At 45.0% G+C, this 16,477-nt stretch overlaps 1 protein-coding gene across 25 annotated transcripts in view; it reads left to right on the top strand.

Moving 5' to 3' along the window:
• The window catches only part of LOC118380890 (calcium/calmodulin-dependent protein kinase type II subunit beta-like), a 181,478-nt gene that overhangs the window by 82,782 nt on the left and 82,219 nt on the right, over positions 1-16,477 (top strand). For all 25 annotated transcript variants that reach the window (XM_052479248.1, XM_052479245.1, XM_052479249.1 and 22 more), the window contains 3 exons: positions 10,515-10,617; positions 11,267-11,350; positions 11,513-11,607. In XM_052479248.1, coding sequence (XP_052335208.1) covers positions 10,515-10,617; positions 11,267-11,350; positions 11,513-11,607 — 282 coding nt within the window. The remainder of the gene's footprint in view (positions 1-10,514; positions 10,618-11,266; positions 11,351-11,512; positions 11,608-16,477) is intronic.

Below are 16,477 nucleotides of genomic sequence, written 5' to 3'. Positions count from 1 at the left end.
AAGTGGAGACAACCAGGAGATCGCTCCAACGAAGTGGAGACAACCAGGAGATCGCTCCAACGAAGTGGAGACAACCAGGAGATCGCTCTAATGAAGTAGAGACAACCAGGAGATCGCTCCAACGATGTGGAGACAACCAGGAGATCACTCCAACGAAGTGGAGACAACCAGGAGATCGCTCCAACGATGTGGAGACAACCAGGAGATCGCTCCAACGATGCGGAGACAACCAGGAGATCGCTCTAATGAAGTGGAGACAACCAGGAGATCGCTCTAATGAAGTGGAGACAACCAGGTGATCGCTCCAATGAAGTGGAGATAACCAGGAGATCGCTCTAATGAAGTGGAGACAACCAGGAGATCGCTCTAATGAAGTGGAGACAACCAGGAGATCGCTCCAACGAAGTGGAGACAACCAGGAGATCGCTCTAATGAAGTGGAGACAACCAGGAGATCGCTCCAACGAAGTGGAGACAACCAGGAGATCGCTCCAACGAAGTGGAGACAACCAGGAGATCGCTCCAATGAAGTGGAGACAACCAGGAGATCGCTCCAACGAAGTGGAGACAACCAGGAGATCGCTCCAATGAAGTGGAGACAACCAGGAGATCGCTCCAACGAAGTGGAGACAACCAGGAGATCGCTCCAACGAAGTGGAGACAACCAGGAGATCGCTCTAATGAAGTGGAGACAACCAGGAGATCGCTCTAATGAAGTGGAGACAACCAGGAGATCGCTCCAACAAAGTGGAGACAACCAGGAGATCGCTCCAACAACCAGAGATCGCTCCAACGAAGGGAGACAACCAGGAGATCGCTCCAACGAAGTGCTCCAACGAGACAACCAGGAGATCGCTCCAATGAAGTGGAGACAACCAGGAGATCGCTCCAACGAAGTGGAGACAACCAGGAGATCGCTCCAACGAAGTGGAGACAACCAGGAGATCGCTCCAACGAAGTGGAGACAACCAGGAGATTGCTCTAATGAAGTGGAGACAACCAGGAGATCGCTCCAACAAAGTGGAGACAACCAGGAGATCGCTCTAATGAAGTGGAGACATCCAGGAGATCGCTCCAATGAAGTGGAGACAACCAGGAGATCGCTCTAATGAAGTGGAGACAACCAGGAGATCGCTCCAACGAAGTGGAGACAACCAGGAGATCGCTCCAACGAAGTGGAGACAACCAGGAGATCGCTCCAACGAAGTGGAGACAACCAGGAGATCGCTCCAACGAAGTGGAGACAACCAGGAGATCGCTCTAATGAAGTGGAGACAACAAGGAGATCGCTCTAATGAAGTGGAGACAACCAGAGAGTTTGAATAATTGATTAGTGTGGAATAGACTAGATAGGCGGTATCCAGATTGTCTTACCTTCCTACCAACCTTGTAACATCCCGGGATATTCGTTAATACTTGCACTGAACACAAGGAGCGCTATTTTCAAACCCCACTGAGCCGCTGAGATCCGAAGGTTAGCCATGCTAACAAGTACATGTAAAATCCCATATGCTAACTAAATTCTAAAAAGCGCATTGCAAACATTTTATACAGTCTCTGGCATAAACTATTTGCAGGACAGACGTATGAAACAAATATTAGATAGCAAGGCTCTTGATCCAGGAGGGGATTCTCAGCCGTTACCAAGCAAAGCTTGAATTTGCAAGAAGCTAACCATTTAGTTAGATAGCTAACTAGCTACTAAATTAGCAAACCAAATGCATAACTGATGAGCATTTAGCACATTTTAGACAGTCACCTTAGAGTTATAAGAAATCTAGCTGGTAAATATTTTGAGTTGTTAATTCCATATTGTAACTAGATCACCTGGAGAGTGCTGCACCACAGTGACTCACAAGGCTAACGTTGTGTGTTGTAAACAAACACCACGTGACTGGGGACTACGATAAGGTTCATAATGAAAAATGAGGTGACATTAATTAAGAACCTGACCTGCTTTAATGAACCTCTAACGTATTGCACAAGTCGACTGCAGGTATTTACTTAAAAGGTACCTACAATTATTGCAATGATTAAAAATCATTTCTACGGTATTGCCGGTATTGAAAAAACATCCCGTGGCCATTTCCAAATACCCCTGGTATACAGTATATACGGTATACTGCCCAAGCCTAGTATGGAAAGCAGGTCTATGAAGATGTTCTGTTCTTATGCTTCTTCTAATGTCCCAAAAACAGAGGAAATAGGCCACTGACTGGAAAGGACATTGTTGTCCGACTTCGACACAAGTTACCGGGTCATTTGAGGCTGACAGAGGTACTGAGGTACTGAATTAACTCAACTGACATGAGACAAATGGAGACTTCATTTATTAGTTGATTTAGTTGAAATATGACAGTATAAAACTCCAAATGGTAATTTGGCTGAGATATTACGGCACTAGAGCCCAAATCCTGTAAGCCTCTCTCAGCTCTTTGTCAGTCCGGGTAAATTACCTAACCCTGTCTCTGGTTTCACACTATGGCTGTCAGTCGCCTTAAATTGGAGTGCCTTTTCAATGGAGGTCTGTCTGCCTGCATCTCTGCCTCTCTCTCTCTCTCTCTCTCTCTCTCTCTCTCTCTCTCTCTCTCTCTCTCTCTCTCTCTCTCTCTCTCTCTCTCTCTCTCTCTCTCTCTCTCTCTCTCTCTCTCTCTCTCTCTCTCTCTCTCTCTCTCTCTCTCTCTCTCTCTCTCTCTCTCTCTCTCTCTCTCTCTCTTGTGTGTGTGTTGCTGCATAGAGCTATGCAGACAGGATGTCTGCCTGTCTGTCTGTCTGTCTGCGCGTGGTGAATTTCTGTGTTTGTGCGGGTGGCCCAGATATTGTATGCCTGTCCACCTATTCATTGGAAGCTTGTGGTTAATCTGAATTCCACCCACAATCATAGCAGGGATTATCCCAGCACTGCAGTGTTGGCAAGTTTGAACTTACTCCTTACAAATGAGTAAACCCTGAATCATAGGCCTGAGAGAGTGATGACACGGCCTCAGCCTTCTTGTCTCTCTCTCCTTCTCTCTTTTGCTGTATCTCTCCATTTCTCTCTCTTTAGCTCTTTTTTGTTCGCTATCTCTCCCTTCTCACTATCTCTCCCTTCTCACTATCTCTCCCTTCTCACCATCTCTCCCTTCTCACTATCTCTCCCTTCTCACTATCTCTCCGTTTTCTTTCTCTGTCCCGAGCGAGCGAGGGGTAGAAGAGAGGGAGAGGAGGAGGAGAGGGTGGAAACTAAGGGAGTGATGAAGGAGGGGAGAGGGCATGTAAGAAGGAAAGATAAAGAGGAAGAGAGGCTGCAATGACAAGCTACTACAATGACAAGCTACTACAATGATAAGCTACTACAATGACATAAGCTATTGCAATGACAAGCTACTGCAATGACGAGCTACTGGAATGACGAGCTACTGCAATGACGAGCTACTGCAGTGACACAAGCTACTGCAATGACACAAGCTACTGCAATGACACAAGCTACTGCAATGACTAGCTACTGCAATGACAAGCTACTGCAATGACATGAGCTACTGCAATGACATAAGCTACTGCAATGACATGAGCTACCTCAATTACGAGCTACTGCAATGACGAGCTACTGCAATGACACAAGCTACTGCAATGACATGAGCTACTGCAATGACATGAGCTACTGCAATGACAAGCCACTGCAATGACACGAGCCACTGCAATGACACGAGCTACTGCAATGACACAAGCTACTGCAATGACACGAGCTACTGCAATGACACAAGCTACTGCAATGACAAGCTACTGCAATGACAAGCTACTGCAATGACACGAGCTCTTGCAATCACACGAGCTACTGCAATGACACGAGCTACTGCAATGACATAAGCTACTGCAATGACATGAGCTACTGCAATGACGAGCTACTGCAATGACACAAGCTACTGCAATGACATGAGCTACTGCAATGACATGAGCTACTGCAATGACAAGCTACTGCAATGACACGAGCTACTGCAATGACACGAGCTACTGCAATGACACAAGCTACTGCAATGACACGAGCTACTGCAATGACACAAGCTACTGCAATGACAAGCTACTGCAATGACAAGCTACTGCAATGACACAATCTCTTGCAATCACACGAGCTACTGCAATGACACGAGCTACTGCAATGACAAGCTACTGCAATGATATGAGTTACTGCAATGACACCAGCTACTGCAATGATAAGCTACAGCACTGCAATGACATAAGCTACTGCAATAACAAGCTACTGTAATGACAAGCTACTGCAATGACAAGCTTCTGTAATGACAAGCTTCTGCAATGACAAGAGCTACTGCAATGACAAGAGCTACTGCAATGACAAGCTACTGCAATGACAAGCTACTGCAATGACAAGCTTCTGCAATGACAAGCTACTGCAATGACAAGCTACTGCAATGACAAGCTTCTGCAATGACAAGCTACTGTAATGACAAGCTACTGCAATGACAAGCTTCTGCAATGACAAGCTACTGTAATGACAAGCTACTGCAATGACAAGCTTCTGCAATGACAAGCTTCTGCAATGACAAGAGCTACTGCAATGACAAGCTTCTGCAATGACAAGCTTCTGCAATGACAATAGCTACTGCAATGACAAGCTACTGCAATGACAAGCTACTGCAATGACAAGCTACTGCAATAACAAGCTACTGCAATGACGAGCTACTGCAATGACAAGCTACTGCAATGACAAGCTACTGCAATGACAAGCTACTGCAATGACAAGCTACTGCAATGACAAGCTACTGCAATGACAAGCTACTGCAATGACGAGCTACTGCAATGACAAGCTACTGCAATGACAAGAGCTACTGCAATGACAAGCTACTGCAATGACAAGCTACTGCAATGACGAGCTACTGCAATGACAAGCTACTGCAATGACAAGCTACTGCAATGACAAGCTACTGCAATGACAAGCTACTGCAATGACGAGCTACTGCAATGACCAGCTACTGCAATGACAAGCTACTGCAATGACAAGCTACTGCAATGACGAGCTACTTCAATGACAAGCTACTGCAATGACAAGAGCTACTGCAATGACAAGCTACTGCAATGATAAGCTACAGCACTGCAATGACATAAGCTACTGCAATAACAAGCTACTGTAATGACAAGCTACTGCAATGACAAGCTTCTGTAATGACAAGCTTCTGCAATGACAAGAGCTACTGCAATGACAAGCTACTGCAATGACAAGCTACTGCAATGACAAGCTTCTGCAATGACAAGCTACTGCAATGACAAGCTACTGCAATGACAAGCTACTGCAATGACAAGCTTCTGCAATGACAAGCTACTGTAATGACAAGCTACTGCAATGACAAGCTTCTGCAATGACAAGCTACTGTAATGACAAGCTACTGCAATGACAAGCTTCTGCAATGACAAGCTTCTGCAATGACAAGAGCTACTGCAATGACAAGCTTCTGCAATGACAAGCTTCTGCAATGACAATAGCTACTGCAATGACAAGCTACTGCAATGACAAGCTACTGCAATGACAAGCTACTGCAATAACAAGCTACTGCAATGACGAGCTACTGCAATGACAAGCTACTGCAATGACAAGCTACTGCAATGACGAGCTACTGCAATGACAAGCTACTGCAATGACAAGCTACTGCAATGACGCTACTGCAATGACCAGCTACTGCTGACAAGCTACTGCAATGACAAGCTACTGCAATGACGAGCTACTTCAATGACAAGCTACTGCAATGACAAGAGCTACTGCAATGACAAGCTACTGCAATGACAAGCTACTGCAATGACAAGCTACTGCAATGACAAGCTACTGCAATGACAAGCTACTGCAATGACAAGCTACTGCAATGACAAGCTACTGCAATGACCAGCTACTGCAATGACAAGCTACTGCAATGACAAGCTACTGCAATGACAAGCTACTGCAATGACGAGCTACTGCAATGACAAGCTACTGCAATGACAAGAGCTACTGCAATGACAAGCTACTGCAATGACAATCTACTGCAATGACGAGCTACTGCAATGACAAGCTACTGCAATGACAAGCTACTGCAATGCCGGGGATTCACTGACACTGTTAAAACATGGTGGCAGAGTTTATACCATACACCAGGGATCATCAACTACATTCAGCCGAGGGACAATTTTTTCTTCTTGAGCGGATGGTCAAGGCTCCGAAACCTAATTACAAATCATTTGTAGACTAGAAATAGATTGCAAGAAGCCCCAAACAGATATAATATTAGACTAAAACGTAATAATTTCAAACATTGCTTACATTTGTATACAATCACATATACGGTACGTTATCTCTCTATGTGTGTGATTACCTTGGAGCTGATTTCCAAAATGAAAGTCACTTTGGAGCTGATTTCCAAAATGAAAGTCACTTGGAGCTGATTTCCAAAATGAAAGTCACTTGGAGCTGATTTCCAAAATGAAAGTCACTTGGAACTGATTTCCAAAATGAAAGTCACTTTGGAGCTGATTTCCAAAATGAAAGTCACTTTGGAGCTGATTTCCAAAATGAAAGTCACTTTGGAGCTGATTTCCAAAATGAAAGTCACTTTGGAGCTGATTTCCAAAATGAAAGTCACTTGGAGCTGATTTCCAAAATTCACTTGGAGCTGATTTCCAAAATGAAAGTCACTTTGGAGCTGATTTCCAAAATGAAAGTCACTTTGGAGCTGATTTCCAAAATGAAAGTCACTTTGGAGCTGATTTCCAAAATGAAAGTCACTTGGAGCTGATTTCCAAAATGAAAGTCACTTGGAACTGATTTGCTGGTGTTTTTACCGTCTTTTATGTCCAAGAATACATTTAATATAATAATATAATAATATATGCCATTTAGCAGACGCTTTTATCAAATGGAACAGTCATGTGTGCATACATTCATTCATACATATGGGTGGTCCCGGGATTGAACCCACTACCCTGGCGTTACAAGCGCCATGCTCTACCAACTGAGCTACAGAAGGACCATTTTTGTATTATTTTTTTTGCTCCGAAATATTGTGGGGGCAAATAAAATCAACTGCGGGCCAAATTCAGCCTGTGGGCCGCCAGTTGGGTAACCTTGCCTTACACCCTTATAGGTGTGTCTGGGCCGACGTAGTGTAGATAGTTTTTATGTTGGAGAACTCAGGGTACAAAGATGGAAAGAGAATTTGTGTTGATCTTATGGCATTAGCTAGGTGAAAGTAAAGTTACAGAAGCCCTTATTAGCACATTGGAGAGCTATGCAGAGCTATGTAGAGCTATGTAGAGCTATGTAGATCTATCTGAAGCTATGTAGAGCTATGTAGAGCTATGTAGAGCTATGTAGATCTATCTGGAGCTATGTAGAGCTATGTAGAGCTATGTAGAGCTATGTAGATCTATGTAGAGCTATGTAGAGCTATGTAGAGCTATGTAGAGCTATGTAGAGCTATGTAGATCTATCTGGAGCTATGTAGATCTATGTAGATCTATGTAGAGCTATGTAGAGCTATGTAGATCTATCTGGAGCTATGTAGAGCTATGTAGAGCTATGTAGATCTATCTGGAGCTATGTAGAGCTATGTAGAGCTATGTAGATCTATGTAGAGCTATGTAGATCTATCTGGAGCTATGTAGATCTATGTATATCTATGTAGATCTATGTAGAGCTATGTAGAGCTATGTAGATCTATGTAGATCTATGTAGAGCTATGTAGAGCTATGTAGAGCTATGTAGATCTATGTAGAGCTATGTAGAGCTATGTAGAGCTATGTAGATCTATCTGGAGCTATGTAGAGCTATGTAGAGCTATGTAGATCTATGTAGAGCTATGTAGATCTATCTGGAGCTATGTAGATCTATGTAGATCTATGTAGATCTATGTAGAGCTATGTAGAGCTATGTAGAGCTATGTAGATCTATGTAGAGCTATGTAGAGCTATGTAGAGCTATGTAGATCTATGTAGAGCTATGTAGAGCTATGTGTACTGAACAAAAATATAAATGCAACATGCAAGAATTTCAAAGATTTCACATGACTGGGAATACAGATATGCATCTGTTGGGGCGAGGATCAGAAAACCAGTTAGTATCTGGTGTGACCACCATTTGCCTCATGCAGCGAGACACATCTCCTTCGCATAGAGCTGATCACGCTGTTGCTTGAGGCCTGTCGAATGTTGTCCCACTCCTCTTCAATGGCTGTGTGAAGTCGCTGGATATTGGCGGGAACTGCAACATGCTGTTGTGCGCACGTAGATCCATAGAATCCCAAACATGCTCAATGTGTGACATGGCTGGTGAGTAAGCAGGCCATGGACGTCCAGGAATTTTGTACAGATCCTTGCAACATCTTGCTGAAACATGAGGTGACTGCAGCAGATGTATGACACAACAATGGGCCTCGGTATCTCGTCACGGTATCTCTGTGAAGAGCACACTTCTCCAGCGTGCCAGTGGCCATCGAAGGTGAGCATTAGCCCACATGAAGTCAGTTACGAGGCCAAACTGCACTCAGGTCAAGACGAGCAAGCAGATAAGCTTCCCTGAGAACGTTTCTGATAGTCTGTGCAAAAATGATTTGGTTGTGCAAGCCCACAGTTTCATCAGATGTTCAGGTGGCTGGTCTCAGATGAACCCGCATGTGAAGAAGCCGGATGTGGAGGTCCTGGGCTGGCGTGGTTACATGTGGTCTGCAGTTCTGAGGCTGGTTGGACGTAGTGCCAAAGTCTCTAAAATGATGTTGGAGGCGGCTTATGGTAGAGAAATTAACATTGAATTCTCTGGCAACAGCTCTGGTGGACATACTTGCAGTCAGCATGCCAATTGCACACTCCATCAAAACTTGAGACATCTGTGACATTGTGATGTGTGACAAAACTGCTCATTTTAGAGTCACCTTTTATTGTGCCCAGCACAAGGTGCACCTGTGTAATGATCGTGCTGTTTAATCAACTTCTTGATATGCCACACCTGTCAGGTGGATGAATTATCTTGGCAAAAGAGAAATGCTCACTAACAGGGAAGTAAACACATAGGAGAGAAATAAGGTTTTTGTGCATATGGAACTTTTCTGGGATGTTTTATTTCAGCTTATGAAACATGGGACCAACGCTTTACATGTTGCTTTATATTTTGTTCAGTGTAGATACGTAGATAATAATAATAGCCTAGATACACCACCATATTGTATGCCTTACACCTATCCAGTGCCTTCAGATCTGCAAACAAAGGGAAATGAATAGGGCTGCCACATTTCTATTGTATGGAGCAGGGTTCCTGAACTCTGATCCTACGAAGTCCGGAGCCTGCTGGTTTTCTGTTATACCTGATAATTCATTGTACACACCTGGTGTCCCAGGTCTAAATCAGTCCTTCATTAGAGGGGAACAATGAATAAACTCAGTGGAACTGGCTTCATGGTCCAGAGTTGAGGTTGAACAGAGAGAGAGAGACAGACAGAGAGAGAGAGAGCAAGAGAGCGAAACAGACAGAGAGAGAGAGAGAGCAAGAGAGCGAAACAGACAGAGAGAGAGAGAGAGACAGACAGAGAGAGAGAGAGCAAGAGAGCGAAACAGACAGAGAGAGAGAGAGAGAGAGAGAGAGAGAGAGAGAGCAAGAGAGTGAAAAAGATAGAGAGACAGACAGAGAGTGAGAGCGAGAGAGAGAGAGAGTGAGACAGACACAGAGAGCAGGGGCCAGGGGGGATAGCAGCCCATTATTAGAGTCCCCCCCTGACAGAGAATAATGAGGCTGTTCTATCTGGGACACAGAGAGAGAGAGAGAAATACAGATAGAGAGAGAGAGCACCAACTCCACACACCACAGCCCAAACCCCTGTACCCTAAATCACAGCCCAGAGCACCCTACAGGGGGTAAGGACAAGGATTGGCTGCATCATACTGTGTTACAACATTTATGTAGGTGTAATTCGCTTTACAATAAAATATGACGATAATGCACATTAAGGTGTATGCAAGTGTGGAGTGTGTGTGGAGTGTGTGTGGAGTGTGTGTGCGTGTTTGCGCAATATGTGTGTGTGAGTCATTACTGATATAGCCTAGGTGTTCAGGTGTGAATGTGTGTGCGTGAGTCATTACTGATATAGCCTAGGTGTTCAGGTGTGAATGTGTGTGCGTGAGTCATTACTGATATAGCCTAGGTGTTCAGGTGTGAATGTGTGTGTGTGAGTCATTACTGATATAGCCTAGGTGTTCAGGTGTGAAATGTGTGTGTGTGAGTCATTACTGATATAGCCTAGGTGTTCAGGTGTGTGTGAATGTGTGTGTGTGTGAGTCATTACTGATATAGCCTAGGTGTTCAGGTGTGTGTGAATGTGTGTGTTTTCATGTGCTGCACCAGTGTGTGTTTCCTGTCACTGTTGGTGCATGCGTAACGACCCTCCCTCCACACACCACATACATGAGAGTTGTCTGTATGTCTGTTGTCCCCCCCTTTCTCCCCTGTCTCCCCTGTCTTATAGTTCAAAACAGGATGAACCTTTAGTGTCCCTCTCCTCCCCCCCCCAGCCAGAGAATCTACTCCTAGCCAGCAAATGCAAGAATGCTGCCGTCAAGTTGGCCGACTTTGGCCTGGCCATCGAGGTACAAGGAGATCAGCAAGCCTGGTTTGGTACGTACTGACTGTAGACTACGATCTGATCCTAGATCTGTGGTACTGACTGTAGACTACGACCTGATCCTAGATCTGTGGTACTGACTGTACACTACGATCTGATCCTAGATCTGTGGTACTGACTGTACACTACGATCTGATCCTAGATCTGTGGTACTGACTGTACACTACGATCTGATCCTAGATCTGTACACCACACCAACATGTTTTCAACCTTAATTCATCCCATGTGGGAATAATAACTCTGAAACTTTGAGTGATAAATTGTGTGCTCTGTGTGTGTGTGTGTTCATCGTGTGTGTGTTCGTTTGTGTGTGTGTGTGTGTGTGTGTGTGTGTGTGTGTGTGTGTGTGTGTGTGTGTGTGTGTGTGTGTGTGTGTGTGTGTGTGTGTTCGTGTGTGTGTGTGTGTGTGTGTGTGTGTGTGTTGTGTGTGGTGTGCTGTGTGTGTGTGCCCTGTGCGTGTGCGTGTGCGTGTGGCAAACCTGTGGACATCTGTGTGCGTGTGCGTGTGTGTTCGTGTGTGTGTGTGTGTGTGTGTGTGTGTGTGTGTGTGTGTGTGTGTGTGTGTGATTCTGTGTGTGTGTGTGTGTCTGTGTGTGTGTGTGTGTTGTGTTTGTGTGTGTGGGTTCCCTGTTTGTGCTGCAGGATTTGCTGGTACACCGGGATACCTGTCCCCTGAGGTGCTGAGGAAGGAGGCATATGGCAAACCTGTGGACATCTGGGCCTGCGGTGAGCATCTCTCACGTTTACACACATACTGTTCAGAGCAGACACACAAACTGGCACAAACACACACGTCTACATTGCTTACACACCTAGACACAAACACACACATTAAATGTTCATATGGAAATGCTGATTCTGTGTGTGTGTGTGTTGTCTCTGTCTCAGGGGTGATTCTGTATATCCTGCTAGTGGGCTACCCTCCCTTCTGGGATGAGGACCAGCACAAACTGTACCAACAGATCAAAGCTGGGGCCTACGATGTGAGTGGACAACGCAGACTCCTCTCTTCACTTCTCCTCTCCCCTCCTTCCTCTCCTCTCCTCTGCTCTCCTCTCCTCTCCTCTCCTCTCTTCTCTTCTCCCTCCTCCTCTCCTCTCCCCTCCTTCCTCTCCTCTCCTCTTCTCTCCCTTCTTTTTTCTCCTCTCCTCTCCTCTCCTCTCCTCTCCTCTCCTCTCCTCTCCTCTCCTCTCCTCTCCTCTCCTCTCCTCTCCTCTCCTCTCCTCTCATCTCCTCTCCTCTCCTCTCCTCTCCTCTCCTCTCCTCTTTTCTTCTCCTCTCCTTCCAGTCCTACTCTTCTTCTCTCCTCCTTTCTCTTCTCCTTTCTTCTCATCTTCCTCTCTCCTCCTCTTTTATTTTACTCTCTATTTCTCAACACCTCACCCTCCTTTACCTTCCCTCTCCCTTTCTTGTCTACCCTTCCTCTCCCCCACTCTCCTCTCCTCTCACCTCCTCCTCTCCTCTCCTCTCCTCTCCTCTCCTCTCCTCTCCTCTCCTCTCCTCTCCTCTCCTCTCCTCTCCTCTCTCTCACCTCCTCTCCTCTCCTCTCACCTCCCTTCCTCTCCTCCTCTCCTCTCCTCTCCCTCCTCTCCTCACCTCCTCTCCTCTCACCTCCTTCCTCTCTCCCTCCTCTCCTCTCCTCTCCTCTCGTCTCGTCTCGTCTCACCTCCTTCCTCTCCTCTCCTCTCACCTCCTCTCCTCTCTTTCCCCCGTTTCTTTTTTAGAAGTCCGTGTTCCATAACTAGATCATTTATATTTCAGAGGAGCAGGAAAGTGCCTACCTTGAGCACATTAGTCCCATCTTAGGGAAATGTTTTTGGGACAGGACTGTACAGTATGACGTTTAACAGCTATGAGCTCGCTTGTTGTCAATTTTCTGTCCCCAACCCAATTGTATATTTATATGTCTTTATATGTTATTTATATATGAGACTTTGTGCTGTATTTGAACAAACCTAACGTTATGGTAAATCTAAACGCTGCTGGTAACGCTGTAGGTTCGGGCGTGTGTCAGAAATAGTTTTGACATTTTCACAACCATCGGCACAGAGCGGTGGAGCGAAAGGGCTGGGTTTTGATGAATAAACCAGTTGTGGGTGTGTTGAGGCTTGAGCTTCACTGGCCAATCAGAATGTGCTCCATGGCGAAATATGCGGCTCCTTCAAGTTGTGTATTTACGGTCTTTTATGAATGTTAAGGGTTTAACGCACATCCAAACTGTTCACAGCAGCTGGACAGAGATCCAGTCTTGTGACAGAGATCCAGTCATGTGACAGAGATCCAGTCATGTGACAGTGTTGACGACAGAGATCCAGTCATGTGACAGTGTTGACGACAGAGATCCAGTCATGTGACAGTGTTGATGACAGAGATCCAGTCATGTGACAGTGTTGATGACAGAGATCCAGTCATGTGACAGTGTTGATGACAGTGATCCAGTCATGTGACAGTGTTGATGACAGAGATCCAGTCATGTGACAGTGTTGATGACAGAGATCCAGTCATGTGACAGTGTTGATGACAGAGATCCAGTCATGTGACAGTGGTGATGACAGAGATCCAGTCATGTGACAGTGTTGATGACAGAGATCCAGTCATGTGACAGTGATCCAGTCATGTGACAGTGTTGATGACAGAGATCCAGTCATGTGACAGTGTTGATGACAGAGATCCAGTCATGTGACAGTGTTGATGACAGAGATCCAGTCATGTGACAGTGTTGATGACAGAGATCCAGTCATGTGACAGTGTTGATGACAGAGATCCAGTCATGTGACAGTGTTGATGACAGAGATCCAGTCATGTGACAGTGTTGATGACAGAGATCCAGTCATGTGACAGTGTTGATGACAGAGATCCAGTCATGTGACAGTGTTGATGACAGAGATCCAGTCATGTGACAGTGTTGATGACAGAGATCCAGTCATGTGACAGTGATCCAGTCATGTGACAGTGTTGATGACAGAGATCCAGTCATGTGACAGTGTTGATGACAGAGATCCAGTCATGTGACAGTGTTGATGACAGAGATCCAGTCATGTGACAGTGTTGATGACAGAGATCCAGTCATGTGACAGTGTTGATGACAGAGATCCAGTCATGTGACAGTGTTGATGACAGAGATCCAGTCATGTGACAGTGGTGATGATTCTGTGTTTCTCCTATGTCCCCTCACTGTTATACTGCTCCCCAATATAGTGTTTTATAGACATATATCCTTCTCATTTATGTAACTTTTAATTCTGTAATTTCATCCATTTTGCATTGCTTTTAGTAAACTCTCACTCCACTTGCTAATATGGAAAGTCAATATATATATAAAAAATTCTAATTAAAAAAAGAGATCTTAACAGGGAATGTTGACCATCTCACAGATCTGGTTCACACGTCTCTAGAAGTTGCAGTGCGTTCCACTGAAGACAGTGAGTTATTTTAATAACATTTTATGAAAAACAATCCATCTTCAACAACAATTAATAAATATAATGTCATAAAATTGATGTGACTTATCCTTCGTTATAGTAGGTCTAGGGTAAGGGTAGCCTACGGAGGGCCTGTGGTTTTTACAGATATGAAATGGAAAACTAAGCAATTGTTATCAGAAAATAACTTTGAAATACGAGGTTCATCAGTATATTCACCAAGGTTCTCATCCCTAATTTCATGATGGGTATGGACACATGTAGCCTACATTATGGAGGGGTTTTACGCCAAAAGACTCAAATAATGTAGACCTACCTGCCCACAGTACATATACACACTATATGACCAAAAGTATGTGGACACCTGCTTGTCGAACATCTCATTCCAAAACCAGGGGCATTAATATGGAATTAGTCCCCCCTTTTGCTGCTATAACAGCCTCCACTCTTCTGGGAAGGCTTTCCACTAGATGGTGAAACATTGCTGTGAGGACTTGTTTCCATTCAGCCACAAGAGCATTAATGAGGTCGGGACTGATGTTGGGCGATTAGGCCTGGCTCGCAGTCACCGTTCCAATTCATCCCAAAGGTGTTCGATGGGGTTGAGGTCAGGGCTCTGTGCAGGCCAGTCAAGTTCTTCCACACCGATCTCGACAAACCATTTCCATATGGACCTCGCTTTATGCACGGAGGCATTATCATGCGGAAACAGGAAAGGGCCTTCCCCAAACCGATTCCACAAAGTTGGAAGCACAGAATCGTCTAGAATGTCGTTACCATTTCCCTTCACTGGAAAACTAAGGGGGGAACTAAGGGGCCTTGCCCAAACCATGAAAAACAGCCCCAGACCATTATTCCTCATCCACCAAACTTTACAGTTGGCACTATGCATTGGGGCAGGTACAGTTCTCCTGGCACCCGCCAAACCCAGATTCGTCTGTCGGACTGCCAGATGGTGAATCGCTTTCACTGCTCCAGAGTCCAATGGCGGCGAGCTTTACACCACTCCAGACGATATTTGGCATTGCGCATGGTGATCTTAGGCGTGTGCGTGGCCGACACGGCCATGGAAACCCATTTTATGAAGTTCCTGACAAACAGTTATTGTGCTGTTGTTGCACTTCAGCACTCGGCGGTCCTGTTCTGTGACCTGCTTCGGGGCTGAGCTGTTGTGGCTCCTAGACGTTTCCACTTCACAATAACAACACTTAATGTTGACCGGGGCAGTTCTAGCAAGGCAGACATTTTGCGATCGGACTTGTTGGAAAAGTGCCATGCTCTGACAGTGTCACGTTGAAAGTCCCTGAACTCTTCAGTATGGGCCATTATAATGTTTCTATGGAGATTGCATGGTTGGGTGCACAATTTTATACACCTGTCAGCAACGGGTGTCGTTGAAATAGCCGAATCCACTTATTTGAAGGGGTGTCCACATACTTTTGTATATTGTGTATAAAGAGAATGTCAGCTCAGAGTTTTTCTCCTCTCAAACTTGATCTTAAAGCGTTGGTGATTAAGATTTATTTCCCAGTGGTCTCACAAGCCAAACCTTTTATCTACGGTCTTGACTAGCCTACTTGATTGCAAAAAGAAAATGGCCTTCATTGAGAGGAGAGGAGGCTATGCTTTGTTTTTTTAAATAAAATAAATGAAATGAACCAAACTGTTTTTTGGTCTTATAGATGCCTGAAACCAGCTGTTGGTTGGTCTTATAGATGCCTGAAACCAGCTGCTGGGCATGGTTGGTCTTATAGATGCCTGAAACCAGCTGTTGGTTGGTCTTATAGATGCCTGAAACCAGCTGTTGGTTGGTCTTATAGATGCCTGAAACCAGCTGTTGGTTGGTCTTATAGATGCCTGAAACCAGCTGTTGGTTGGTCTTATAGATGCCTGAAACCAGCTGTTGGTTGGTCTTATAGATGCCTGAAACCAGCTGTTGGTTGGTCTTATAGATGCCTGAAACCAGCTGTTGGTTGGTCTTATAGATGCCTGAAACCAGCTGTTGGTTGGTCTTATAGATGCCTGAAACCAGCTGTTGGTTGGTCTTATAGATGCCTGAAACCAGCTGTTGGTTGGTCTTATAGATGCCTGAAACCAGCTGTTGGTTGGTCTTATAGATGCCTGAAACCAGCTGTTGGTTGGTCTTATAGATGCCTGAAACCAGCTGTTGGTTGGTCTTATAGATGCCTGAAACCAGCTGTTGGTTGGTCTTATAGATGCCTGAAACCAGCTGTTGGTTGGTCTTATAGATGCCTGAAACCAGCTGTTGGTTGGTCTTATAGATGCCTGAAACCAGCTGTTGGTCTTATAGATGCCTGAAACCAGCTGTTGGTTGGTCTTATAGATGCCTGAAACCAGCTGTTGGTCTTATAGATGCCTGAAACCAGCTGTTGGTCTTATAGATGCCTGAAACCAGCTGTTGGTTGGTCTT

Source organism: Oncorhynchus keta, chromosome 25 (genome assembly GCF_023373465.1).
Source record: "Oncorhynchus keta strain PuntledgeMale-10-30-2019 chromosome 25, Oket_V2, whole genome shotgun sequence".
Taxonomy (NCBI): domain Eukaryota; kingdom Metazoa; phylum Chordata; class Actinopteri; order Salmoniformes; family Salmonidae; genus Oncorhynchus; species Oncorhynchus keta.
This window is presented reverse-complemented; position numbering and strand designations above follow the sequence as displayed.